The sequence below is a fragment of the Anomaloglossus baeobatrachus genome, chromosome 5 (assembly GCF_048569485.1).
Source record: "Anomaloglossus baeobatrachus isolate aAnoBae1 chromosome 5, aAnoBae1.hap1, whole genome shotgun sequence".
NCBI lineage: Eukaryota > Metazoa > Chordata > Amphibia > Anura > Aromobatidae > Anomaloglossus > Anomaloglossus baeobatrachus.
The window spans coordinates 457,775,861-457,802,921 of NC_134357.1; the positions used below are offsets into that span (position 1 = coordinate 457,775,861).

Below are 27,061 nucleotides of genomic sequence, written 5' to 3' on the forward strand. Positions count from 1 at the left end.
CATGAAGTGGCTCCTGGTGAGCAGGTCCCCCAAATTAGAGGCTCTGCATGCCATGAGCCAGGAATGTTGATGCACCACACCTGAGGTCTGTGCATCCATGATCAAAATTGACCAACAATTCTGAAGTATATCCCTTACCTTGCCCCATTGATCGTTGTAAGTTATGATAAATCTCACCTTCTGGTCCATCTTCTTAGGGGTGGCCGTGGTAAGAGAAGATTACGTTTCTGAGCTAGCCCATTGGATATCACGATCTTGGGGTAACCACGAGCCTGGAACCTGTTGGTAAGAAGTTTGGCCTGTTCATGAAAGTCACCATCTTCAGTGCAATTGTGCCTGATTCGCAGAAACTGTAGATACCTGTAGATACCCCATTCTTAATGTGCTGTGGGTGAAAGCTGCTAAATTCCAATAATAATTGGTTGTTGTTGGCTTCTGGAATAAGTTGGTAGATAGACCACTCTCCTTGACTTAGACCTCCAAGTCCAAACAGGTTACTGTTATGGGCGAAAAAGTGTGCGTCAAAAAAATGTTCAATGGGTTACGAGTCAGAGATGATATGAAGGCACAACAATCCTCCTCCGTGCCAAGCAATGCAAAGAATGTCATCGATATATCAATGCCAATGACGGATCTAATTCTGAAAGGCTTCCAAACTAAACAGCAATAAGGCCATCACAATAACAAATTATCAAAGACTGGCGCACATCGAGCGCCCATGGCCACACCTGAAACTTGCCTGTGGAACACAATCAAAAAGAAAATAATTGGATTTGGGGATAATGAAAAAACCACGGTGTTGGCTGCGCTGCTATTAAAGTTCATAAAGATGATGGTATTGTTCCAAAAAAAACTTTTTTTATTGCAAGATTATAAGCCACAACGCGTTTCGGGGTTAAATGTTCCCCCTTCCTCAGGTAGCAACAATCATATGAAGTGGTATGCCTTATATATACATGAATATGTAGGTCCCCACACCCCTTGATTAATTCAACATATGGATCATAATGATCAATCAGCAGGGTTTTCAGGGACCTCGCCTCACAAAAATCAATTGTACATATTCACATTTGACAGCGATATTCAAGAAACCACAAATATATTTTGTCTCAAGTATATTGTGATACCCTCATCATTAAAAAAATCTTTTGAAATATATTTAGAAATTAATAAACATGAATAAAAAACTCATCAAGGAAATTACTTTAAAAACAAGAAAATATGAAATTTAGATTTTGAGATTTAAAATTTAAAAATAGAGGGTGAAATTGGATTAAATTAAATATAAATAAAAGAAAAAAATTAAAAAAAAAAAAAAAAAAAACCCTTTCCAAAAATCTTTTTTTTTTTTTTTTTTTTCCTTTTTCTCTTCTCTTCCCTTTCTCCTTTTTAAAAAAAAAAAAAAAAAAAAAACTTTTTCCAAAAAAATTTTTCTTAAAAAAAAAAAAACAAACAAAAATATATGTAACTATACGGTTCCAATACAGGGCTAAAATATTCATTGTTAAAAGTGAGAGTGATAGCTCTAAAAATCCATGAATGGATCGCTAACTAAAACAGATCATAATCCATTATGCTCTATTTGATCTGCTCAGTCATTATATTGAGGCCTTCTGGATTCAAAGTGGCTAATTTAAATATCCAGAAGGATTCGCGTTCCACCAACCTCCAATACCTAGCTGTAACATCAGCCATAACCTGCTCAATAATCACCATTTTGACATTGTCTCTGTCTTTATCATGTTCCAATAAAAAATGCCTGGAGAGACTGTGGGTTACTATACCATGGCGAATATTGTATCTATGACCGTTTAGTCTATTGTGTACCATTTGCGTTGTGCGTCCTACATATTGTAGGCCGCACGGACATTCTAATAGATAAATGACATAGGAGCTGGTGCAACAGAGATGTTGCTTTATTAAGAATTCCTCTCCTGTTATATTTGATTTGAAGGATTGTACGCCATGTTTTAATGTTCTGCAGCATAAACATCGGATTTGTCCACAATGGAAATTCCCGACTAATTTATTAATATCTAATCCATTTTGAGGCAACTGAGTTTTTTTTAAAATTGTTGTTTTGCTAGGTGCGATTAAATTTTTGAGGTTTTTACTTCTCCTAAAAATAACCTGAGGTTTATCGGGTAAACAACCCGAAAGGATCCTGTCCCCTTTTAAAATATGCCAGTGTCTCCCTACAAGCTCCTTTACTTTACCATACGAATCACTAAAGGTAGTCACTAAACAGCTTTCGAAGGTGGTTTCATTTCCCTGTACTCCTATATTTGTCTTTTTCCCTTCAATAATATCCAAACATTTATCTTGATCCAATAGGAGGCTTCTTTTGTAAGCATCAGTCAATATTTTTTTCGGATAGCCTTTACTACTGAAGCGACTTTGCAATATTCTAGCTTCAGCTTTGAAAGAAGCAATATTGGTACAGTTCTTCCTGATGCGCCAATATTGCCCATACGGTATATTTTTTATCCATGTAGGGAGATGGCTGCTTGAAAATTCAAGATAACTATTGACATCCACCCTTTTAAAAAAGGTGGATGTTTCAATAGTGTCCTCCTCATTGAATTTGATATTAAGATCCAGGAACTGGATAGATTTCCGGGACATTGTGGCCGTAAATCTTAGCCCCCATTCATTCAGATTGAGTGACTTTACGAAATTTTGAGCACTTTCCTCAGAACCTGACCAGACAAAGAACAGGTCATCTATGAATCTACGATAAAATACCATGTTCTCCAGCGCTAGGGGGGACTGTGCAATATAAAGGGACTCGAAGCACCCCATATACAGATTTGCAAAACTGGGGGCAAATCTCGTCCCCATTGCACAGCCCTTCAATTGTCGGTAGGTCCTTTCCTCAAAAGTAAAGACATTGTGATGTAAAATAAACTCAATGGATTGCAAGATAAATTCCCTCTGGGAGGTTGGAAGTGAGTCATCCATTGTCAGATAGGATTCCACACTTTTCAACCCCAACTGATGATCAATGTTTGAATATAACGCAGCTACATCCAATGTAATAAAAAGACCATTCGGAATGGCAGGTAGTTTTCTCAGTAGCCTAATAAGGTGTGAGGAGTCTCTTAAATGTGAATCTAGTTTGCCGACATATTTTTGCAAAAAAAGGTCAACATAATGTGACAAATTAGCCGTAATAGAATTAATTCCAGAAATGATTGGTCTTCCCGGCGGGTTGGTAAGGCTTTTGTGGATTTTCGGGAGAAAATAATAAAAAGGTACTGAATAATGCTTAATGTCCAGATACTGTCTCTCCCTTTTATTCAGTATCATGTCCTCACCCGCCTTTTTAATCATAGTTTTATACACAATGAAGTACTCAGGGGATGGGTCTTCTATTAGGGTCTCATAATATTCCAGATCTCCTAGTTGTTTCAAACCCTCCTCCACATACCATTCCCTATTCATCAAAACCACCCCTCCCCCTTTATCCGCACTTCTTATTATCAAACCATGATTATTTTTGAGAGAATATATTGCACGCCTCTCTTCCCTTGTTAGATTATCATTTTTAAAATTACACCGGAATTCTCTGATATCCTTAAGCAGAAGTTGGTGAAAAGTTTCAATATTATTTCCCCTGTGGTGGTGGGGATAAAAATTCTTGTTGCCTTTCACTTGTACATGTACGAAACCATCAGGGGCTTCCCCATCAGTATCAACCCTTTTCCCACTTGCCTGTTTTGATAATATTAGAAAATGTCTTCTTAGCGTGATTTTGCGCACAAAATCATTGATGTCTAAGAAGAGACGGAAGGTATCAACATTACTAGAGGGGCAAAAGGAAAGACCCCTCTTGAGCAATCGAATTTCACCTCGTTCTAACTGGTGACTAGAAAGATTGAAAATTCCAATGTCCTTGTACTCTATGTTCTCTAAACCGCTGTCCTTTTTAGTGGAGTTGGGTTTATCCCTGTTCTTGTTTCCTCCTCCCCCTCTACATCCTCTTCTCTTATTTTTCTTTTTATTCGAGCTTTTGAGGGTAACAGGTGAAAAAACTCAGTAATTTTTTTCTCCATAGCTCCCCGAGGAGGTATGGGTGAGGTTGAAACCTGTTCAGTTGCTCCTACACCCATACTATTGCGACAGGGTTCGTCAAGTTTAGAATTTATATTATCCTGTACAGTCCGCAGACCCCCCAAGTCTGAGGAGGGGGGTTCACTAGCAATAATTTCTGAAACCTCTGGATTTTTTAGAAATTCTTGAATTTTTTGATTTTTTTGGATTTTTTGCATTTTTTGGGGCTCATATATCACTGACTCCTGAGTTTCATGTAGAGTAATAATGGAGGAGTTTAATATATCCATGATTTCAGGGTCAGTTACAGCCTCATCTCTTACTGGTATTGCTAAAGGCACTTTTCCTATTTTATTCTGAATGGGTACATCAGATATCCTGGAGTTTGGATTTTTATATTTTTTAGAATTTAAAAATACCCTAGTTGTTACTGGTGTAACATATCCGCCCCCATTTTTTGGTCTGGCTGTTGTACTTGGCCCATGGACCCTAGGAGTAAAGTTATCCTGCGTAGTATTTGGGGTACGGGGTTTGGTGGATGCTAAATGATTTCCCCAGTCATTAGTTTTATATGAATTAAATCCTCGGCGAGAATCATTATACGTAGGATAATTCATACTGGTCCTGTTAATATTATTGTTACTATTGCTAATTCCCCTTTCAATCCCATCCCTACGTCCCTGGGGTTGTTTATTTTGGGGCAGAGTATTAGCACCTGGATCCACTCTGGGGTTTGCTTTAGTATATTTTCTACTATGATTCCATGAGGGAGCTTGTGGGGAGTTGTAGTCCTGTCTATCACGGCTGAGTTTTTTTGCCTTCTTTGATATCAGGTCCCCTTCAAATTTTGTGAGCCTCTCAGTTAATGCCATGTTCATTCCTTTGTATTCTAATGCCTCAGAATAGTCAAATAATTCCTCTTTAATTTTTAAAATATTTACCATTGCCGTCTCAGCCAATTTATCCCTTTTTGCAATAAGAAGTTTGATCATACCACTCGAGCAATCTAACATATAACTGTCCCATTCCTTGGTGAAATAATCGTCCTGAGGAAATGTGGATGTAAATGATGAGGGTATCACAATATACTTGAGACAAAATATATTTGTGGTTTCTTGAATATCGCTGTCAAATGTGAATATGTACTATTGATTTTTGTGAGGCGAGGTCCCTGAAAACCCTGCTGATTGATCATTATGATCCATATGTTGAATTAATCAAGGGGTGTGGGGACCTACATATTCATGTATATATAAGGCATACCACTTCATATGATTGTTGCTACCTGAGGAAGGGGGAACATTTAACCCCGAAACGTGTTGTGGCTTATAATCTTGCAATAAAAAAAGTTTTTTTTGGAACAATACCATCATCTTTATGAACTTTAATAGCAGCGCAGCCAACACCGTGGTTTTTTCATTATCCCCAAATCCATTCTCCTTCTCCTTCTTGGAGTGCACGGGGCTGCTGCAGCTATTCCAAGACTCTGCCTGAATCACATCAAGCCTCTGAAGGGCCGGTGAGTCACCGGCATCTTTTCTACGGGTCCGTCCACCACAGAGGAGGAGCTGCAGCTCAGTGCTGGTCTGACGGCTGTGCTCTCCATGTGGGATATCGATCGTGTGAGCGGCAGCCTGAGCTGGAAATACTGCGGGCTGGAAAGGACGAGATCCCCGCTGATGCCATAGCGGTACACCGTGGACCTCCCTTCGGCTGTCTCCCCAGTGTTGTACCTGACGTACAACAGGATCAGGTGAGTGTGACCATCACACTGCACACGTAATAAGTTATCATTAGATTTTACACAGGAGCGCACCCTCTTTTTCTTTTATTTTACAGTGCGGGCTTTGCCTGAGGATCGATAAAATCCATTTTTTAAGTGCAGCAAACTGTGTAAAGTATTCAAGATTGTGAATTGAAGTAATTTTTAAAGAATATCGACTTTATTAAGGACAATTGAATTGTGAGGAATTTTTTTTTTTTTTTTTTTTTTTTTTTTATAATGGAATTCTCTAACAACAGAGACACTATTCGCCATATTCTCATATCTAAAATTATTGGATCCTGTGATCTTGAATCACAGGATGAATTGACAATTGCTGAATCTGGACTTTCTAAAATGTCCTTAAACACCATGACTGATCTTTTTCTCAAATTTGAGGATCAATCTAAAAAGGAAATAATCCAGAAAATTGACACTTTATTTCTGAGGCAATATTTGAAAGAAAAAATTATACCAAGAGGGCTTAGAATGCCATTTACATCCACATTTCCTCAGGACGATTATTTCACCAAGGAATGGGACAGTTATATGTTAGATTGCTCGAGTGGTATGATCAAACTTCTTATTGCAAAAAGGGATAAATTGGCTGAGACGGCAATGGTAAATATTTTAAAAATTAAAGAGGAATTATTTGACTATTCTGAGGCATTAGAATACAAAGGAATGAACATGGCATTAACTGAGAGGCTCACAAAATTTGAAGGGGACCTGATATCAAAGAAGGCAAAAAAACTCAGCCGTGATAGACAGGACTACAACTCCCCACAAGCTCCCTCATGGAATCATAGTAGAAAATATACTAAAGCAAACCCCAGAGTGGATCCAGGTGCTAATACTCTGCCCCAAAATAAACAACCCCAGGGACGTAGGGATGGGATTGAAAGGGGAATTAGCAATAGTAACAATAATATTAACAGGACCAGTATGAATTATCCTACGTATAATGATTCTCGCCGAGGATTTAATTCATATAAAACTAATGACTGGGGAAATCATTTAGCATCCACCAAACCCCGTACCCCAAATACTACGCAGGATAACTTTACTCCTAGGGTCCATGGGCCAAGTACAACAGCCAGACCAAAAAATGGGGGCGGATATGTTACACCAGTAACAACTAGGGTATTTTTAAATTCTAAAAAATATAAAAATCCAAACTCCAGGATATCTGATGTACCCATTCAGAATAAAATAGGAAAAGTGCCTTTAGCAATACCAGTAAGAGATGAGGCTGTAACTGACCCTGAAATCATGGATATATTAAACTCCTCCATTATTACTCTACATGAAACTCAGGAGTCAGTGATATATGAGCCCCAAAAAATGCAAAAAATCCAAAAAAATCAAAAAATTCAAGAATTTCTAAAAAATCCAGAGGTTTCAGAAATTATTGCTAGTGAACCCCCCTCCTCAGACTTGGGGGGTCTGCGGACTGTACAGGATAATATAAATTCTAAACTTGACGAACCCTGTCGCAATAGTATGGGTGTAGGAGCAACTGAACAGGTTTCAACCTCACCCATACCTCCTCGGGGAGCTATGGAGAAAAAAATTACTGAGTTTTTTCACCTGTTACCCTCAAAAGCTCGAATAAAAAGAAAAATAAGAGAAGAGGATGTAGAGGGGGAGGAGGAAACAAGAACAGGGATAAACCCAACTCCACTAAAAAGGACAGCGGTTTAGAGAACATAGAGTACAAGGACATTGGAATTTTCAATCTTTCTAGTCACCAGTTAGAACGAGGTGAAATTCGATTGCTCAAGAGGGGTCTTTCCTTTTGCCCCTCTAGTAATGTTGATACCTTCCGTCTCTTCTTAGACATCAATGATTTTGTGCGCAAAATCACGCTAAGAAGACATTTTCTAATATTATCAAAACAGGCAAGTGGGAAAAGGGTTGATACTGATGGGGAAGCCCCTGATGGTTTCGTACATGTACAAGTGAAAGGCAACAAGAATTTTTATCCCCACCACCACAGGGGAAATAATATTGAAACTTTTCACCAACTTCTGCTTAAGGATATCAGAGAATTCCGGTGTAATTTTAAAAATGATAATCTAACAAGGGAAGAGAGGCGTGCAATATATTCTCTCAAAAATAATCATGGTTTGATAATAAGAAGTGCGGATAAAGGGGGAGGGGTGGTTTTGATGAATAGGGAATGGTATGTGGAGGAGGGTTTGAAACAACTAGGAGATCTGGAATATTATGAGACCCTAATAGAAGACCCATCCCCTGAGTACTTCATTGTGTATAAAACTATGATTAAAAAGGCGGGTGAGGACATGATACTGAATAAAAGGGAGAGACAGTATCTGGACATTAAGCATTATTCAGTACCTTTTTATTATTTTCTCCCGAAAATCCACAAAAGCCTTACCAACCCGCCGGGAAGACCAATCATTTCTGGAATTAATTCTATTACGGCTAATTTGTCACATTATGTTGACCTTTTTTTGCAAAAATATGTCGGCAAACTAGATTCACATTTAAGAGACTCCTCACACCTTATTAGGCTACTGAGAAAACTACCTGCCATTCCGAATGGTCTTTTTATTACATTGGATGTAGCTGCGTTATATTCAAACATTGATCATCAGTTGGGGTTGAAAAGTGTGGAATCCTATCTGACAATGGATGACTCACTTCCAACCTCCCAGAGGGAATTTATCTTGCAATCCATTGAGTTTATTTTACATCACAATGTCTTTACTTTTGAGGAAAGGACCTACCGACAATTGAAGGGCTGTGCAATGGGGACGAGATTTGCCCCCAGTTTTGCAAATCTGTATATGGGGTGCTTCGAGTCCCTTTATATTGCACAGTCCCCCCTAGCGCTGGAGAACATGGTATTTTATCGTAGATTCATAGATGACCTGTTCTTTGTCTGGTCAGGTTCTGAGGAAAGTGCTCAAAATTTCGTAAAGTCACTCAATCTGAATGAATGGGGGCTAAGATTTACGGCCACAATGTCCCGGAAATCTATCCAGTTCCTGGATCTTAATATCAAATTCAATGAGGAGGACACTATTGAAACATCCACCTTTTTTAAAAGGGTGGATGTCAATAGTTATCTTGAATTTTCAAGCAGCCATCTCCCTACATGGATAAAAAATATACCGTATGGGCAATATTGGCGCATCAGGAAGAACTGTACCAATATTGCTTCTTTCAAAGCTGAAGCTAGAATATTGCAAAGTCGCTTCAGTAGTAAAGGCTATCCGAAAAAAATATTGACTGATGCTTACAAAAGAAGCCTCCTATTGGATCAAGATAAATGTTTGGATATTATTGAAGGGAAAAAGACAAATATAGGAGTACAGGGAAATGAAACCACCTTCGAAAGCTGTTTAGTGACTACCTTTAGTGATTCGTATGGTAAAGTAAAGGAGCTTGTAGGGAGACACTGGCATATTTTAAAAGGGGACAGGATCCTTTCGGGTTGTTTACCCGATAAACCTCAGGTTATTTTTAGGAGAAGTAAAAACCTCAAAAATTTAATCGCACCTAGCAAAACAACAATTTTAAAAAAAACTCAGTTGCCTCAAAATGGATTAGATATTAATAAACCAGTCGGGAATTTCCATTGTGGACAAATCCGATGTTTATGCTGCAGAACATTAAAACATGGCGTACAATCCTTCAAATCAAATATAACAGGAGAGGAATTCTTAATAAAGCAACATCTCTGTTGCACCAGCTCCTATGTCATTTATCTATTAGAATGTCCGTGCGGCCTACAATATGTAGGACGCACAACGCAAATGGTACACAATAGACTAAACGGTCATAGATACAATATTCGCCATGGTATAGTAACCCACAGTCTCTCCAGGCATTTTTTATTGGAACATGATAAAGACAGAGACAATGTCAAAATGGTGATTATTGAGCAGGTTATGGCTGATGTTACAGCTAGGTATTGGAGGTTGGTGGAACGCGAATCCTTCTGGATATTTAAATTAGCCACTTTGAATCCAGAAGGCCTCAATATAATGACTGAGCAGATCAAATAGAGCATAATTTTTATTAGCACCATAAATAAAATAAAATTGAGGTTAAAATATGGTTTAATTACTATATAGGCAGTTATTTTTCGGCAAATGTATTTTTCATATGTCAAACACTATAAATTATGGATTATGATCTGTTTTAGTTAGCGATCCATTCATGGATTTTTAGAGCTATCACTCTCACTTTTAACAATGAATATTTTAGCCCTGTGTTGGAACCGTATAGTTACATATATTTTTGTTTGTTTTTTTTTTTTTAAGAAAAATTTTTTTGGAAAAAGTTTTTTTTTTTTTTTTTTTTTTTAAAAAGGAGAAAGGGAAGAGAAGAGAAAAAGGAAAAAAAAAAAAAAAAAAAAAAAAGATTTTTGGAAAGGGTTTTTTTTTTTTTTTTTTTTTTAATTTTTTTCTTTTATTTATATTTAATTTAATCCAATTTCACCCTCTATTTTTAAATTTTAAATCTCAAAATCTAAATTTCATATTTTCTTGTTTTTAAAGTAATTTCCTTGATGAGTTTTTTATTCATGTTTATTAATTTCTAAATATATTTCAAAAGATTTTTTTAATGATGAGGGTATCACAATATACTTGAGACAAAATATATTTGTGGTTTCTTGAATATCGCTGTCAAATGTGAATATGTACAATTGATTTTTGTGAGGCGAGGTCCCTGAAAACCCTGCTGATTGATCATTATGATCCATATGTTGAATTAATCAAGGGGTGTGGGGACCTACATATTCATGTATATATAAGGCATACCACTTCATATGATTGTTGCTACCTGAGGAAGGGGGAACATTTAACCCCGAAACGCGTTGTGGCTTATAATCTTGCAATAAAAAAAGTTTTTTTTGGAACAATACCATCATCTTTATGAACTTTAATAGCAGCGCAGCCAACACCGTGGTTTTTTCATTATCCCCAAATCCATTCTCCTTCTCCTTCTTGGAGTGCACGGGGCTGCTGCAGCTATTCCAAGACTCTGCCTGAATCACATCAAGCCTCTGAAGGGCCGGTGAGTCACCGGCATCTTTTCTACGGGTCCGTCCACCACAGAGGAGGAGCTGCAGCTCAGTGCTGGTCTGACGGCTGTGCTCTCCATGTGGGATATCGATCGTGTGAGCGGCAGCCTGAGCTGGAAATACTGCGGGCTGGAAAGGACGAGATCCCCGCTGATGCCATAGCGGTACACCGTGGACCTCCCTTCGGCTGTCTCCCCAGTGTTGTACCTGACGTACAACAGGATCAGGTGAGTGTGACCATCACACTGCACACGTAATAAGTTATCATTAGATTTTACACAGGAGCGCACCCTCTTTTTCTTTTATTAAAAAGAAAATAATTGTGATAGAGCACAAAGTCCAAGAGGTCGATAAGGAAGGAGTCATGCATGCGGTCAGAATGTCCCTGTGAATCCACAAAACGTGTGACTGCATGCATGCCATTTGCATGCTTGATGTTTGAATATAGTAACTCCACATCGAAGGCGACCAGAAAACCCTGCGATGGGAGTCTAATGGTCCTGCAGATATTGATAAAGTATGAGGTGTTTTGCACAAATGATCCTAGACTGGTGACCATTGACTGAAGAAAAATATCCACGTAGACGCTGGCCTTCTCACAAAGGCTGCCAATGCTAGTCACAATGGGTCTGCCTGGAGGTTTAGTAGTGGACTTGTGGATTTTTGGCAGCATATATAAACTCTATGACCTGAGGAAGGCATCTCGCCGAAACGCTTTGTGTATACATCTGCCATTCATCAGTGTGCACAAGCCGGTGTCTTTACTTGCAAAATGGATATTTTTTTAATCAAGTTGAAATAAATAAAGAAGAATTTTTATTTATCCTTTTGGAGTCCAGCTGGATCTTTCCCATTGCTTTGTTCCATTATCCTCTTGGCTTGCTGCCGTAATCCGTGCCGGACCATTGGATATTAACAGGAGGATCTATTCAGGCTTGTCTCTGCAGTGGTGAGTGGTTTTTTGTTTTTTTTCTACATAAAAAATGTTGGAATGGCGGGATGATTCTCTCACATGTATATCTTCTCATCAATGGAACTCACTACAAAGCGCTGTGCAGAGTCCAAAAGACGGTGCAGTTTACAAGTGAAAAGAGCCGTCGGATCTTATGGTAATTTATTATAATAAGTAAGGTTGTTCAATTTCCTGTTTGCCTCCTCTAGATACAAGTCCATGGGCCAGATGACCACCTTGCCCCCTTTGTCTGCCTCCTTGATAACAAAGCTATTGTTGGTCTTTAAATTCTTAAGAGCCCTTCTTTCCTGTATGTTCAAATTTGGGGCCCTGGGGCATGTGATGATAATCCCAAAATATCAGCCTTTACCAGCTCAAAAAAGAGCTTGACCACTGGTATCAAGGAGAAGGATGGAATCACATTGGACTCGTTCTTGGGAGGGAACTCACTTCTACCTGGTTCATTCGTCTTCTCATGTAGCAGGTTTAATAGGTCACGAAAAACCTGTTGCTCGTCCGGTTCCAGAGAGTCATTCACTTCTGGACTTTTGTATATAATCTGAAAAATGAGACGTCTGCAAAAAAGATATAAATCTTTAATAAAAGAAAACTTATCCAAACCATATGTGGGGGAGAAAGTAAGAACTTTTTGCAAAACTCAGATTTCATGTTGAGACACAGCGTAATTGGAGAGATTAATTGTCTGGAGGGAATCCCTGTTTTCCTGTGCTCCAGTGGTGGGAAGAGGGATGTTGTGCATGGTATCCAAGGTCAATGTCTGGGTCTCGCATACAACCTGAAGAAGGGCGCGTGGTTCCGGAGTCTGGTGGTTCTTCTTACGGGAACCCCTACCACGGCCCCCTCTTCTGGTCCTGTATCTGGTTTGCTGCCAGTTGAGGACCAAAAAAAAAATCACTCGAACTGGTGCCTTTGACAGATGTATGTCCATCTGGATTACCAGAGACGGACCTCACAGTATTATTATGACGGGAGTTACCTTTGTGTTTCCGCTTAAAAATAGATTTATTGTCAAAGTTCGTATGGTCCCTGTGGAACTTCCATTTTTTATCGATAATTTCCTGTTCGTATCGATCTATTGATTCCTTTAATTTATTTTGAAATGATGTAACTTGTGGTTGATTATCCATTTTGGTTCGCTTGGCCTTCAGGTCCTTAATGTTAGTTTTGGTGGTAGCCAAGAGGGTCCTGTCATGCTCTAGCAGCATATTCATTAAGATATTAGAGCATCTGAGAAGGCCTCATTCCCATGTATCTTTGAAATCCAAGGATGGTTCTCAAGCTGGAAAAATGGAAACATGAAGCCCCCGTGGAACTATACCAGCCCTGAGGTATTCCTCAACGCTGCGTATGTTCCACCATAATCTTATACCCGTTTTATGTGCTCCGATCAAGTCCAAAGTAAGAATGGAGAATTCATCTGAGTTAGAGTGGGGAAAGCTCCCTGAAAGGAACAATACTGCCCGACTGTGCCTGTAATGCGGCCTCACAAGAGTCCCAATCCATTGGTGCCAAAACACGAAAATCCAGTGGCACAATAGACAATAAAACAACAACCACCCAAATCGGTGGCATGCGACTCCAGGAAAGGTAACCTCAAAAGAGGAACCGAAAAGAGTATATGTGATGCCCTGGCCTATCAGGTCGTCACAGGGTATTGTGCAATCTGCCCTTCTGTGCAATATCCACCTCCTCCTTGGTAACGGGTCCCCAACTTATGGTGTTGGCAACATCAGCCAATCAAAATCCTAGGAACACTCTGCACCACACCCACCAGACACACCAGTGGACGGCTTGAGTGGACTAGGGTCGCCCACTTGGGGGGTTAGTAAGGGGAGGTCAGGAGTGTTAGGAGACAGTCAGTCAGAGAAAGGGAGAGTGAAGTGTAGCAAGTGACGAAGAGAGGAGGTCAGGAGCCGGGCTCTTTGGAAGTAACTAGGTGGCAGACGGTGGTCTGGGCCTAGTAGGAGCTGGACCCCCGGTCGCAGGGTATCTTGACAAGGAATAATTATTACCAAGAATAGAACAATGTACAGCAAATGGCAATAAAGTTAAAATATAGCTTTTAATTAAATCTATTAAAATTGACTCAAGGTCTAAAGAATCACCCGTGCACATTTGAACACACAAAAAGATGGACATAAACAAGTTGAGTATTCAATTCCAGGAGATATTCAAAACCTCACCGGAGAAAGATAGGTCAGATATCAATTACTCCTATGGTACCTCATTATCAAATGCTCTTTAACCAAAGGGTAGTGCAATTACACATAATATCTGATTTTTACCTCAAAATGCTATTTTGCATCTGGCAGAAGCAGGGTATCATATTTCACCCATCCGCTCTGGCAGAAAAAGAAATAGATATTACCTTAAATGGGACATGATGCACAATGTTAATTCAGCCCAAAGGTAATAGCTAGAGCATGCTCAATGCCCTCCTTTGTTTTCTTCCCAACGCGTTTCCTCTTATCGATTCATCAGGGGAAAGTATTATTTGGAGGCTGTAGTGTGGAAAAGACATAATGAGCTACTAACCAATCTAAATGGTGCTCAAGTAGAGTAAAAACATTGCTATATATATCCCCAAATCATAAACTGGTGTTACCTTATCAGAGGAGCATGGGACCTATATTGCCCTAGGTGTGAGCTTCCATAACACACCGGGTCTGGGGACCACACTTCTTGTGAAGTCCACATGGAATGCTGGAACGCCGGTATTTTTATTTCCGGCCCTAAGTAGCCTCATTTTGAAAATCGCGCGCCATGTGACATTAGTCACATGACTGCCGATTCATAGCACCGCGTCATTCTTGCTTGACACGTGACCACCGCGTCATGAGTCCCGGTCACATGCTCTGGTTACTTCCTGATCAGATGCATGCTGGACCATGATCATAGTGATGCGGTCACGTGGTCATTGTTTAGGCCGCGCCTCCAAGTCCAGTTCCTAATAAGGAACATAAAGACCAATAGTATTAGGGGGAGCCGTGGTCATGTGACCTCCGTTCAGGCCACGCCCGCAACCCTTCGTTTCATAGGTAATAGTGGACGTTTTGTAAAAATAAACAAGCAAATACATTTAAGCAGTCAGCGGTCAGGCTTGATCCCTAAAGAGGGGGTTATATGTGGAGTACATATCAATTTACAATCAATTTACAATTGGATGGTATTATAACACAGTGCGGTTTTCCCAATATGTAAAGTCATAACCATATCCTTTTAGTTATGTACATCCCTAAAATCCCCTCCTTAGCATAATCTTTTGAGGGAGTTTAGATGTATAGACAGAGGGAATGTTTAATTTTTGGGTATAGCTATATTCTCTACTTAAACTAGGTGATATTAAAAAAAGAACGGAGTGCCCGTCCGAAAAACAACTGATCCAAAAACAATGGATACAGAGTAAAAATGGGATTTTTGGTAAGTTCCTGACAAACACGGACAGAATATTAAGAAGCAAAGAGACAAAAAGACATACAATTCACTTCTCCAACAGTCAGCCTCTCCCTAGCTTGAAATAATTAATGACAGAGCACAATAAACTAAACTCAAATGCACAATAAAATAAAGAAAAGATGGTTTGCAGGGGTACTGTCCCTTTAAATGTGCCTTGGGGGCTAGGAGCAACTTCTTGTCTCAGTGTAAAAAAGTATGATTGATTTTTTTTTTTCTTTTGATAAATAATAATAATCAGAGTCACCTCAATGATTATAAAGTAATAATGATAATTATGTGTAATTGATGTAGTTGCAATCGTACTGCGCTCTCCAAGAAAATGTCTATTTATTGCCACATTCTAGTAAAAACAGCGCAGCGGGCGATATGTTCCATTCCCATAATAAGTGTCAGAACGTCATTAGAATAATCTACATGTTTTTGCAAAGTTGAATACATAAGATTAATTCTATCACAGCACATTAATAGCTGAAGAAACACAGATTCCTGTAGGCCTGCCAGAGAGGGTAAAATAATCTGTAAGAGTACTAGTCGTTATATGCAGTACTTGTACATAAGAGACAGTATTATAGTAGGTATATTCTTGTACATAGGGGCAGTATTATAGTAGTTATATTCTTGTATATACAGTTAGGTCCAGAAATATTTGGACAGTGACACAAGTTTTGTTATTTTAGCTGTTTACAAAAACATGTTCAGAAATACAATTATATATATAATATGGGCTGAAAGTGCACACTCCCAGCTGCAATATGAGAGTGAAGTAGGTGTATCTGTCTCTAAGTCAACAGTAAAGAGAAGACTCCATGAAAGTAAATACAAAGGGTTCACATCTAGATGCAAACCATTCATCAATTCCAAAAATAGACAGGCCAGAGTTAAATTTGCTGAAAAACACCTCATGAAGCCAGCTCAGTTCTGGAAAAGTATTCTATGGACAGATGAGACAAAGATCAGCCTGTACCAGAATGATGGGAAGAAAAAGTTTGGAGAAGAAAGGGAACGGCACATGATCCAAGGCACACCACATCCTCTGTAAAACATGGTGGAGGCAACGTGATGGCATGGGCATGCATGGCTTTCAATGGCACTGGGTCACTTGTGTTTATTGATGACATAACAGCAGACAAGAGTAGCCGGATGAATTCTGAAGTGTACCGGGATATACTTTCAGCCCAGATTCAACCAAATGCCGCAAAGTTGATCGGACGGCGCTTCATAGTACAGATGGACAATGACCCCAAGCATACAGCCAAAGCTACCCAGGAGTTCATGAGTGCAAAAAAGTGGAACATTCTGCAATGGCCAAGTCAATCACCAGATCTTAACCCAATTGAGCATGCATTTCACTTGCTCAAATCCAGACTTAAGACGGAAAGACCCACAAACAAGCAAGACCTGAAGGCTGCGGCTGTAAAGGCCTGGCAAAGCATTAAGAAGGAGGAAACCCAGCGTTTGGTGATGTCCATGGGTTCCAGACTTAAGGCAGTGATTGCCTCCAAAGGATTCGCAACAAAATATTGAAAATAAAAATATTTTGTTTGGGTTTGGTTTATTTGTCCAATTACTTTTGACCTCCTAAAATGTGGAGTGTTTGTAAAGAAATGTGTACAATTCCTACAATTTCTATCAGATATTTTTGTTCAAACCTTCAAATTAAACGTTACAATCTGCAGTTGAATTCTGTTGTAGAGGTTTCATTTCAAATCCAATGTGGTGGCATGCAGAGCCCAACTCGCGAAAATTGTGTCACTGTCCAAATATTTCTGGACCTAACTGTAGGGGCAGTATTATAGTAGTTATATTCTTGTACATAGGTGCAGTATTATAGTAGTCATATTCTTGTACATGGGGGCAGTATTATAGTAGTTATATTCTTGTACATAGGGGCAGTATTATAGTAGTCATATTCTTGTACATAGGGGCAGTATTATAGTAGTTATATTCTTGTACATAGGGGCAGTATTATAGTAGTCATATTCCTGTACATAGGGGCAGTATTATAGTAGTTATATTCTTGTATATAGGAAGCAGTATTATAGTAGTTATATTCTTGTACATAGGGGCAGTATTATAGTAGTTATATTCTTGTATATAGGACCATTATTATCGTAGTTATATTCTTGTACATAGGGGCAGTATTATAGTAGTTATATTCTTGTACATAGGAAGCAGTATTATAGTAGTTATATTCTTGTACATAAGAGAAAGTATTATAGTAGTTATATTCTTGTACATAGGGGCAGTATTATAGTAGTTATATTCTTGTGATGGAGGCAGTATTATAGTAGTTATATTCTTATACATAGGAGCAGTATTATAGTAGTTATATTCTTGTACATAGGAAGCAGTATTATAGTAGTTATATTCTTGTATATAGGACCATTATTATAGTAGTTATATTCTTGTACATAGGGGGCAGTATTATAGTAGTTATATTCTTGAACATAGGGGGCAGTATTATAGTAGTTATATTCTTGTACATAGGGGGCAGTATTATAGTAGTTATATTCTTGAACATAGGGGGCAGTATTATAGTAGTTATATTCTTGAACATAGGGGGCAGTATTATAGTAGTTATATTCTTGTATATAGGGGGCAGTATTATAGTAGTTATTTTCTTGTACATAGGAAGCAGTATTATAGTAGTTATATTCTTGTATATAGGACCATTATTATAGTAGTTGTCAGGGCCAGGTGGACGGGCAGACCCAGGAGGTGGATCCACTGGGCCGAACTCCTAGATGGTGGTAAGGGGTCCGGTAGCTGGAGCACTATAGGCAGCAGAACAGTCCGTGCACAGGAGTATAACGGAGAAGTCCCTGGGACTACGGAGTCACTGGTGGTGACGCAGCTCAGGTTCGGAAGCCGAGAAGATGTCAGGCGGGGTCCGGAACCTTTGGAGCGAGATGACAGGTCACCGCAGGGATCCGAGATGGTACGGACTGTCAGGATGGCAGATGGACTGCGTTCGGGGTTCGGGATTCGGTCTGGACCGGATGGCGAGGCAGGCACGGCTCTACAAGAGAGATAGGTGAGTATATACACATATACACCAGGAGACCTGACTCCTAGCTTAAGAAACACGAAGATCAGGCCCCGCCCCCTTGGACATAAACCCCCTTTATACCCTGTACCTGTTTTGCATCATTTCCTGTTAATGGACGCTGGCCCTTTAAGAAAGGGTCAATGACCGCGCGCGCGCCCTAATGCGCATGCGCGTGGCCCGAGTGCCAGAAGCCAGAGCAGGAAGCTGCGAGGAGGAAGCAGCAGGACCAGGATGGGGCTGTGAAGCCGACGGACGCCGGGTGCGGGGACCAGGACGCTGGGGACGCGCTGGCAAGGAGTGCTGGAGAGCGGGGAGCGTGACAGGTGAGCCGGAGGGCAGCACAGGGGACCCGGGGAGCGTGACAGTAGTTACATTCTTGTACATAGGGGGCAGTATTATAGTAGTTATATTCTTGTATATAGGAAGCAGTATTATAGTAGTTATATTCTTGTACATAGGGGCAGTATTATAGTAGTTATATTCTTGTATATAGGACCATTATTATCGTAGTTATATTCTTGTACATAGGGGGCAGTATTATAGTAGTTATATTCTTGAACATAGGGGGCAGTATTATAGTAGTTATATTCTTGTATATAGGGGGCAGTATTATAGTAGTTATATTCTTGTACATAGGAAGCAGTATTATAGTAGTTATATTCTTGTATATAGGGGGCAGTATTATAGTAGTTATATTCTTGTACATAGGGGCAGTATTATAGTAGATATATTCTTTTACATAGGGGGCAGTATTATAGTAGTAATATTCTTTTACTTGGTGTTTTATTAATTTTATTCTTGTAAGTGTCATTCTTTCTCTTACAAGTAACCTCACGGTAGTAAACAAGATATTGTCTTGTGTATTGAGCCTATAATATCAGCTCTCATTTTTCACAGTAAATCTCCTTTGGGTTTCTGGTAAGTTTGAGTTTTATGGTCTGAGCTGTTTCCCATTTTCCCTCTTCGGTTTCCGGCTCCTCGCTGCTCATTTCAGAGGAGTCTCACAGATGGGGACAATATCTCGCAGTGTCAGACACGTTGAGGCTGAGCTTCCATTCATGAAGTATTCATCAGCCCGGTGGAAGGCGCTGCCGGGGATGACTCCACTCGCTTCCATTCTGGTAAAGATATCTATTGCTTTCTTTTAGGAGACATTGAACCTCCCCTCCAACCAACAGTACAACTTCAATGTGTACAAATTCCGGTACCGGTGGCAGAAGCGAATCTTACAGGTAACTCCTCAAACCTCTACTGCTGTAGTTTGAACTTGTGTTAGAGGATAGCGCTCACCGCTGCCGGGAACCGATGAAATATTTAAATCCTATAAATTATAAAGAAATTTAGGATTTCTAAGAAATTAAATATTGTGTCTGAGACGAGTTTTCTCTCCTCTTTCCGGAAACATTATTTAAACGTCTCTGCGTTCCACAAAAGGTGATTAAGTCAATTAATAGGCGCTGTATGTTTAATGGGATTGAGTTAAGATATAGCAAAATTGCTAGAATCCCGTATTAAAAGTAAAAATGTCATTAATCCTTGCGGTTCTCATTATGATGAAGAACAATAAGTCCAACATTCTGTCCCCCATATTTTTTATACATAGCTATGATATCATTAATGTTTTATCGTCGGGGTCACGCCGTTAGTGATGCACATCCGGCGTTATTAACGATATCGCAGCGTGTGACACTTTTGTGCGACCTAAAACGATCGCAAAAACGGCCAAAATCGTTTGCCGCGGAGAGGTTGTCCTAAAACCAAAAATCGTTTAACGCTCATTAGCGATGTTGTTCGTCGTTCCTGCGGCAGCACACATCGCTATGTGTGACACCGCAGGAGCGACGGACATCTCCTTACCTGCCTCCACCGGCAATGCGGAAGGAAGGAGGTGGGTGGGATGTTTACGTCCCGCTCATCTCCGCCCCTCCGCTTCTATTGGACGCCTGCCGTGTGACGTCGATGTGACGCCGCACGACCCGCCCCCTTAGAAAGGAGGCGGATCACCAGCCAGAGCGACGTCGCAGGGCAGGTAAGTCCGTGTGACGGGGGTGCGCGATTTTGTGCGCGACGGGCAGCAATATGCCCGTGTCGCACAAACGATGGGGGCTGGTATGCACGCTAGCGATATCGGCCCTAATATCGTAGCGTGTAAAGCCCCCTTTAGACTTAGGGGGCGGTATATTGGGTATGATTCATCATATTGGGTTTTTTGGTCTTTAAGTCGCTTTTTTTATCTTGTAGCTTTTGTTTGCTCAATATGGTGCACGTGGGTTCACAAATCTTGTGCAACATTTTTTAAAAAAAATGCTTTATTTTTTGGTCTTTTACCTCTTTTGCGCCTTTTAGAGCAAAAGGTTGATCCACTAGAAAACTAAAAATTTGCACAAAGATTTTAGGGTTTCAAAAAGATTACTTTTGGGGGAAAGAAACTAATGTACATTGGAGCAAAAAAACTTAAAAAAACCCCAAATAAAATAAAGAAATTAAAATAAGAAATTGTTTCGTATCAACAGGGTTAAAACACCAAAAAACATGAATCTGGCTCACAGAATTGGGCTCTCTGACAGTCTTCACCACTAGGGGGAGCTGGCGGCGTACAGTTATTATTGAGTTCAATTTGTAGACATTTAGCTCAGATGCGCCCTCTAGTGGTGGCTGCAGGAAGCCAGAATATAATCAAAACGCTATGGACTTCAAGATCTCTGCTTGCAGTCATTGAATAAGAACCTTCATCATGTGCCTACAGTGTATTACATTATTTTGAAACCTAGACAGGGATATGTTGGAAAATTGTAGAGATATGTTCACTATAGAAAAAAGTACAACTGTCATATTTACTTAGTCCAAATTTAAACCCTTAAATGTCTTCTTGACACATAGGGGGGGGGGAGTCCCACCTATGGGATACTACTTCCCTGTCTTATCTATACTCAATAAGTTCACTGTCTGACCCCGTAAAGTTTGTCTGAGGTCTGTCCAGTACATTAGTTTTGTAGTTTTACAGCCTTTTGGGTGCATAATAGATACATACATTTCCTTTTTTTTTAGATTGATTTCTATACACAGATGATTTTCAACATTGAGAAGGGAACACTGAAGAAACAATTTCCGTTCGAACAAGTAAAGTCATGTCAGGATAACGATGGCCTGAAATTTGTCATCTCCTTTCACGGCCACCAAGACTATGAGCTGGAGGCAGCAACTGCAGAGGATAAACAGGCTGTAAGTACCATGCTGGTATAACCTGGGCATCTTCTGTATGTAATTATATATACAGCTGGTATAAGTTATCCATACAGTATGTATATAGTGATATGGAGCATGCTGGTATAACCTGGGTATACTCTGTATATAATTATATATGTACAGCTGGTATAAGTTATATATCTTCTGTATATAGTGATATGGAGCATGCTGGTATAACCTGGGTATATTCTGTATATAATTATATATACACAGCTGGTATAAGTTATACATCTTCTGTATATAGTGATATGGAGTATGCTGGTATAACCTGGGCATCTTCTGTATATAATTATATATGTACAGCTGGTATAAGTTATACATCTTCTGTATATAGTGATATGGAGCATGCTGGTATAACCTGGGCATCTTCTGTATATAATTATATATGTACAGCTGGTATAAGTTATACATCTTCTGTATATAGTGATATGGAGCATGCTGGTATAACCTGGGTATATTCTGTATATAATTATATATGTACAGCTGGTATAAGTTATATATCTTCTGTATATAGTGATATGGAGCATGCTGGTATAACCTGGGCATATTCTGTATGTAATTATATATGTACAGCTGGTATAAGTTATACATCTTCTGTATATAGTGATATGGAGCATGCTGGTATAACCTGGGTATATTCTGTATATAATTATATATGTACAGCTGGTATAAGTTATACATCTTCTGTATATAGTGATATGGAGCATGCTGGCATAACCTGGGTATATTCTGTATATAATTATATATGTACAGCTGGTATAAGTTATACATCTTCTGTATATAGTGATATGGAGCATGCTGGTATAACCTGGGCATCTTCTGTATATAATTATATATGTACAGCTGGTATAAGTTATACATCTTCTGTATATAGTGATATGGAGCATGCTGGTATAACCTGGGTATATTCTGTATATAATTATATATGTACAGCTGGTATAAGTTATATATCTTCTGTATATAGTGATATGGAGCATGCTGGTATAACCTGGGCATATTCTGTATGTAATTATATATGTACAGCTGGTATAAGTTATACATCTTCTGTATATAGTGATATGGAGCATGCTGGTATAACCTGGGCATATTCTGTATGTAATTATATATGTACAGCTGGTATAAGTTATACATCTTCTGTATATAGTGATATGGAGCATGCTGGCATAACCTGGGTATATTCTGTATATAATTATATATGTACAGCTGGTATAAGTTATACATCTTCTGTATATAGTGATATGGAGCATGCTGGTATAACCTGGGTATATTCTCTATATAATTATATATGTACAGCTGGTATAAGTTATACATCTTCTGTATATAGTGATATGGAGCATGCTGGTGTAATGCCTGCTTTACACGCTTCAATAAATCTTTCAATTTGTCGTCGGGGTCAAGTTGTAAGTGACGCACATCCTGCATCGTTCGTGACGTATTTGCGTGTGAAACCTACGTGCGATCAAGATTGACCGAAAATACGGTGATCGCATACACGTCGTTTATTCCTCATACATTGAGCGTTTTGTTGTATGAACCTAGTGAATTGTAACGTGTGACATCCCTCATACGATTTTGGTGTCTGATGCTATGTGCGCAGGTGTGCGCTCTGCTCCGCAGCTTAAAAAAGGTCTGCTTCAGAGCGCAGCTGAAAAGCTGCGTTCTGAAGCGCCTCACAATGTCTGTCATTCCCTAATCTCTGTCAGTCGGTCACTATCTCTGTCCCTCTCTCTGTCCATGTCAGTCTATCCCCCTCTCTCATATACTCACCGATCCCCGATCCCCGGCGCTGCACGGCATTCACACTGCTCCGGCGGCTTTTACTGTTTTGAAAAAGCCGGCCGCCCATTAAACAATCTCGTATTCCCTGCTTTCCCCGCCCACCGGCGCCTATGATTGGTTACAGTGAGACACGCCCCCACGCTGAATGACAGGTGTCACACTGCACCCAATCACAGCAGCCGGTGGGCGTGTCTATACTGTGTAGTGAAATAAATAATTAAATAATTAAAAAAAACGGCGTGCGGTCCCCCCCAATTTTATAACCAGCCAGATAAAGCCATACGGCTGAAGGCTGGTATTCTCAGGATGGGGAGCTCCACGTTATGGGGAGCCCCCCAGCCTAACAATATCAGCCAACAGCCGCCCAGAATTGCCGCATACATTATATGCGACAGTTCTGGGACTGTAGCCGGCTCTTCCCGATTTGCCCTGGTGCGTTGGCAAATCGGGGTAATAAGGAGTTATTGGCAGCCCATAGCTGCCAATAAGTCCTAGATTAATCATGTCAGGCGTCTATGAGACACCCTCCATGATTAATCTGTAAATTACAGTAAATAAACACACACACGCCAGAAAAAATCCTTTATTAGAAATAAAAAACACACACATATACCCTGGTTCACCAGTTTAATCAGCCCGAAAAAGCCCTCCATGTCCGGCGGAATCCAGGATGCTCCAGCGTCGCTTCCAGCGCTGCTGCATGGAGGTGACCGGAGCTGCAGCAGACACAGCCGCTCCGGTCACCTCCACGCAGCTAATGAAGACAGCCGTGTGATCAGCTGCTGTCACTGAGGTTACCCGCTGTCACTGGATCCAGCGGTGGCCGCGGGTAACCTCAGTGACAGCTCAGCTGATCGCGCTACTCACCTCAGTTGCTGCGTGGAGGTGATAGGAGCGGGCTCGTTGGTGGGTGGCTCGAGCGCCTCCGGACCCAGGGTCACTTCGCTCTGAAAGGGTGCTGGCGCTACTTAGGAGGGTGGTAGGTAGGTGCACGGCCGGAGCCGCGCTTGAGTTCGTGACGCCACCCATGGGATGTGGTGAAGGTGTAGACACCACCGCTGCGGTTACGGGGCACCCTGGGGAGATGGTGATGCAGCAAGATGTTAACCCCTCCGTGAGCAGGGATGATGGCCCCGGGACCCGTTGGGGAGAGTAGCTGGGCGGTGCAGAGCGGTGCGCGGCCGGATGGCACTGTGGTACTCCCTGTTATTGACACACACAAGTCTCTGGTAAACAAAGTTGATGGTGGTCGGTGCCCGCAGCCGGCTGCGTCTGGTCACCCACCCGGTTCGGTGGTCTTTGCCTTTCTCCTGCACCATGTAGTGTATGTGTAGGCTGCCTTCGCTTCAGCGATGGGAGTCCGCTCCCCGGCTTTGTATATGTCGGAGGAGCCCGTTTGCCTGCAGACGCTGGCCCGTGGGATCTCTCTGCTTGTGCGGTGGCTTTCTATCCCCCTCGGTGGGCTGTTGTCTTCAGTCGGAACTTGGGTGGGAAGGGACCTATAGTCCAGACTGCAATCAGTGAATTAACTCAGTCCAGTCGGTTCTGGACCTCGTTTCAGGGTCTGAGTACCCCCCTGTGTGCTCCGGTTTCCGAGTCGGTTCCCCGGGTCAGTACCAGCGGGCCACTACCCTGTCCCGTTCCACCACGGTTCCACCGAGCCGTCTTCCTGGCTCCTGCAGGCTAGGCCACCGTATGCCTCCTAGCCAAAGGTGCCCGGGCTCCAACCCCGGCACATGTCAGTCTGTCACAGGCCTGTCACACAGGCCTGACCTCCTCACTCCTCAACACTACAATCTGAATTGACTGAACTGTTTCCTTCCTCAGGCCCTCTGAACTTCTCGGTGGGCGTGGCCAACCGCCTGGCTCCACCCCCCTGGTGTGTTCATTAAGCACTGAGGGAGGTGACTAGGGTTTATGGTTTGGCTGGTGTGACTTTGTGTGGGACTGGTGTTGTGCGGGGTGCTATCTGTGACTACCTGGCTAGTCCAGGGCATCACAACTACAAATAGTAATGTAATATTTTATAATGTTTTCATGCATATTACATGTATATTGCATAGCAGTATTATATGTGGTTGCCAGACTATAGAGTAATAGATAGTTAAGTGTTGGACTGGTCCGCAATGGGAGGGGTTAGTTAATAGGGAAAGAGATGGTTTCCTTTTAGACGTTAGTTAAGGATTGACTGTAGCACTGAAGTTTGGACATCTTTGAGACTAGAGACCAATCTTCCTATGTGGTGGCCTTAGACAGGAGGGCCGGAGGATGGTACTCTAGCAGGAATACCCCAAGTAGCGTACAGCTCAAAGGTAACGGACTGAGATGGACCAGAATGTGAACTGAGTGGACTTTCCCTGGCAGAATCTCCTTAAGTGTCTGAGACCTATAGGCTCAACTCTGGTCATATCAGCAAATCCTTGACCTCCCCCTCTATGAGGGCAATAGACGTGAAGCCGCAGAAAGGGAAGGTGACTGTCATGGATTAGACTGTGGTGTTAGGCTGGGTTGATTTGAAGCTCATAGGACCATTAAAAATAGGAACGACCCAGATGGAACTGAAAGTGTATCTGAATAAACTCTGTACAACTGAATCGTGCTGGAAGTTGTGTTATCGCTGTCTTGTGTATAAAGTTGAGAATGAAGAACTGCTAAGTAAAGTATTATCATTTTAATTGAAGTGTTGGTCTCTTTGTTGGAAAGAGACGTTTTTCGGTCCTGGCCAGCTGAAGCCATTGGTGACATGTGGCCTGCACGGGCTTACGGCCTATGCCGCGGGCGGAGAGGGGTTTTTGGGGAACACCGCTCGCCTGGGGAATCTCTGGTGCTCGGGTTCGGTGCTTCTGCTCCTCGGTGGCTCGAGCACGGGGCCGGACTCGGGGGCTCGAGCAGCGCCTCCTCGCCCACGAGTGAAAAGGGGGAGGTTTGGTGGTGGGGTGCCGGTTGTAACGCCACCCACGGGGTTGTGGTGATGGTGGGCACCACCGCTGCTGGTGACGGGGGTTCCCGGGAGCGATGACGGGGAGCAGCTGAGGTGTTGGCCCTTCCGTGGGTAGGGGCTGGTGTCCCGGGGCCCGGTAGGAGGGAGCGTGCTGCAGGGCGCAGTGCTGCGGTGCGGTGCCTGATGGCACTGTTGTACTCACAATTGAACCACACAGAGTCACTGGTAAACTAGAAACTTCCGAAGTCCGCAGCCTTCGGTATGGAGGGTGTTTAAGTCTCACACATGGTGCAGCAGACCCCTGTTCTTTCCCTGCAGTCAGGTGCCTCTTTCTCCACTCTTTCTCTTTCTTTCCTCCTCGGCCGGGAGCGGGGAGTCCACTCCCCTGCAGTGATCCGGGATCTCTTTCGATACCGGCGGGCCACTACCCTGCCTCAGTCACCTCAAGTCCCTTCCTCACTAACAGCCTGTCCCGGCCCTTTTGGAGCATGCTTCTGTAGCAGCCCGGGAACTACAACTCCGGACTCCTCTCCTCTCCCTCTCCCCACACACTCTGCTCCAGCCCCTCCCCTGCTGCTCTGTCTTGCTCTTACCCTGGGGGGGTGTCTGTGTGGCACTGTGGACAAGCCAGGTCGTCACAGGTACTACACCAACACACCCCACACTCCCGGTCAGGCACACCGAAGTCAGACAAAAGCCCATGTTGCCTCCCTCCAGGGGCTGATGTTCACACCAGGGGGTGG

At 41.6% G+C, this 27,061-nt stretch overlaps 1 protein-coding gene across 2 annotated transcripts in view; it reads left to right on the forward strand.

The window, feature by feature from the left end:
* LOC142311821 (uncharacterized) overlaps positions 1 to 27,061 on the forward strand; it is a 241,889-nt gene that overhangs the window by 66,638 nt on the left and 148,190 nt on the right. For both annotated transcript variants that reach the window (XM_075350578.1, XM_075350579.1), the window contains 2 exons: positions 19,501 to 19,584; positions 21,401 to 21,574. In XM_075350578.1, the coding sequence (XP_075206693.1) occupies positions 19,501 to 19,584; positions 21,401 to 21,574 (258 nt within the window). The remainder of the gene's footprint in view (positions 1 to 19,500; positions 19,585 to 21,400; positions 21,575 to 27,061) is intronic.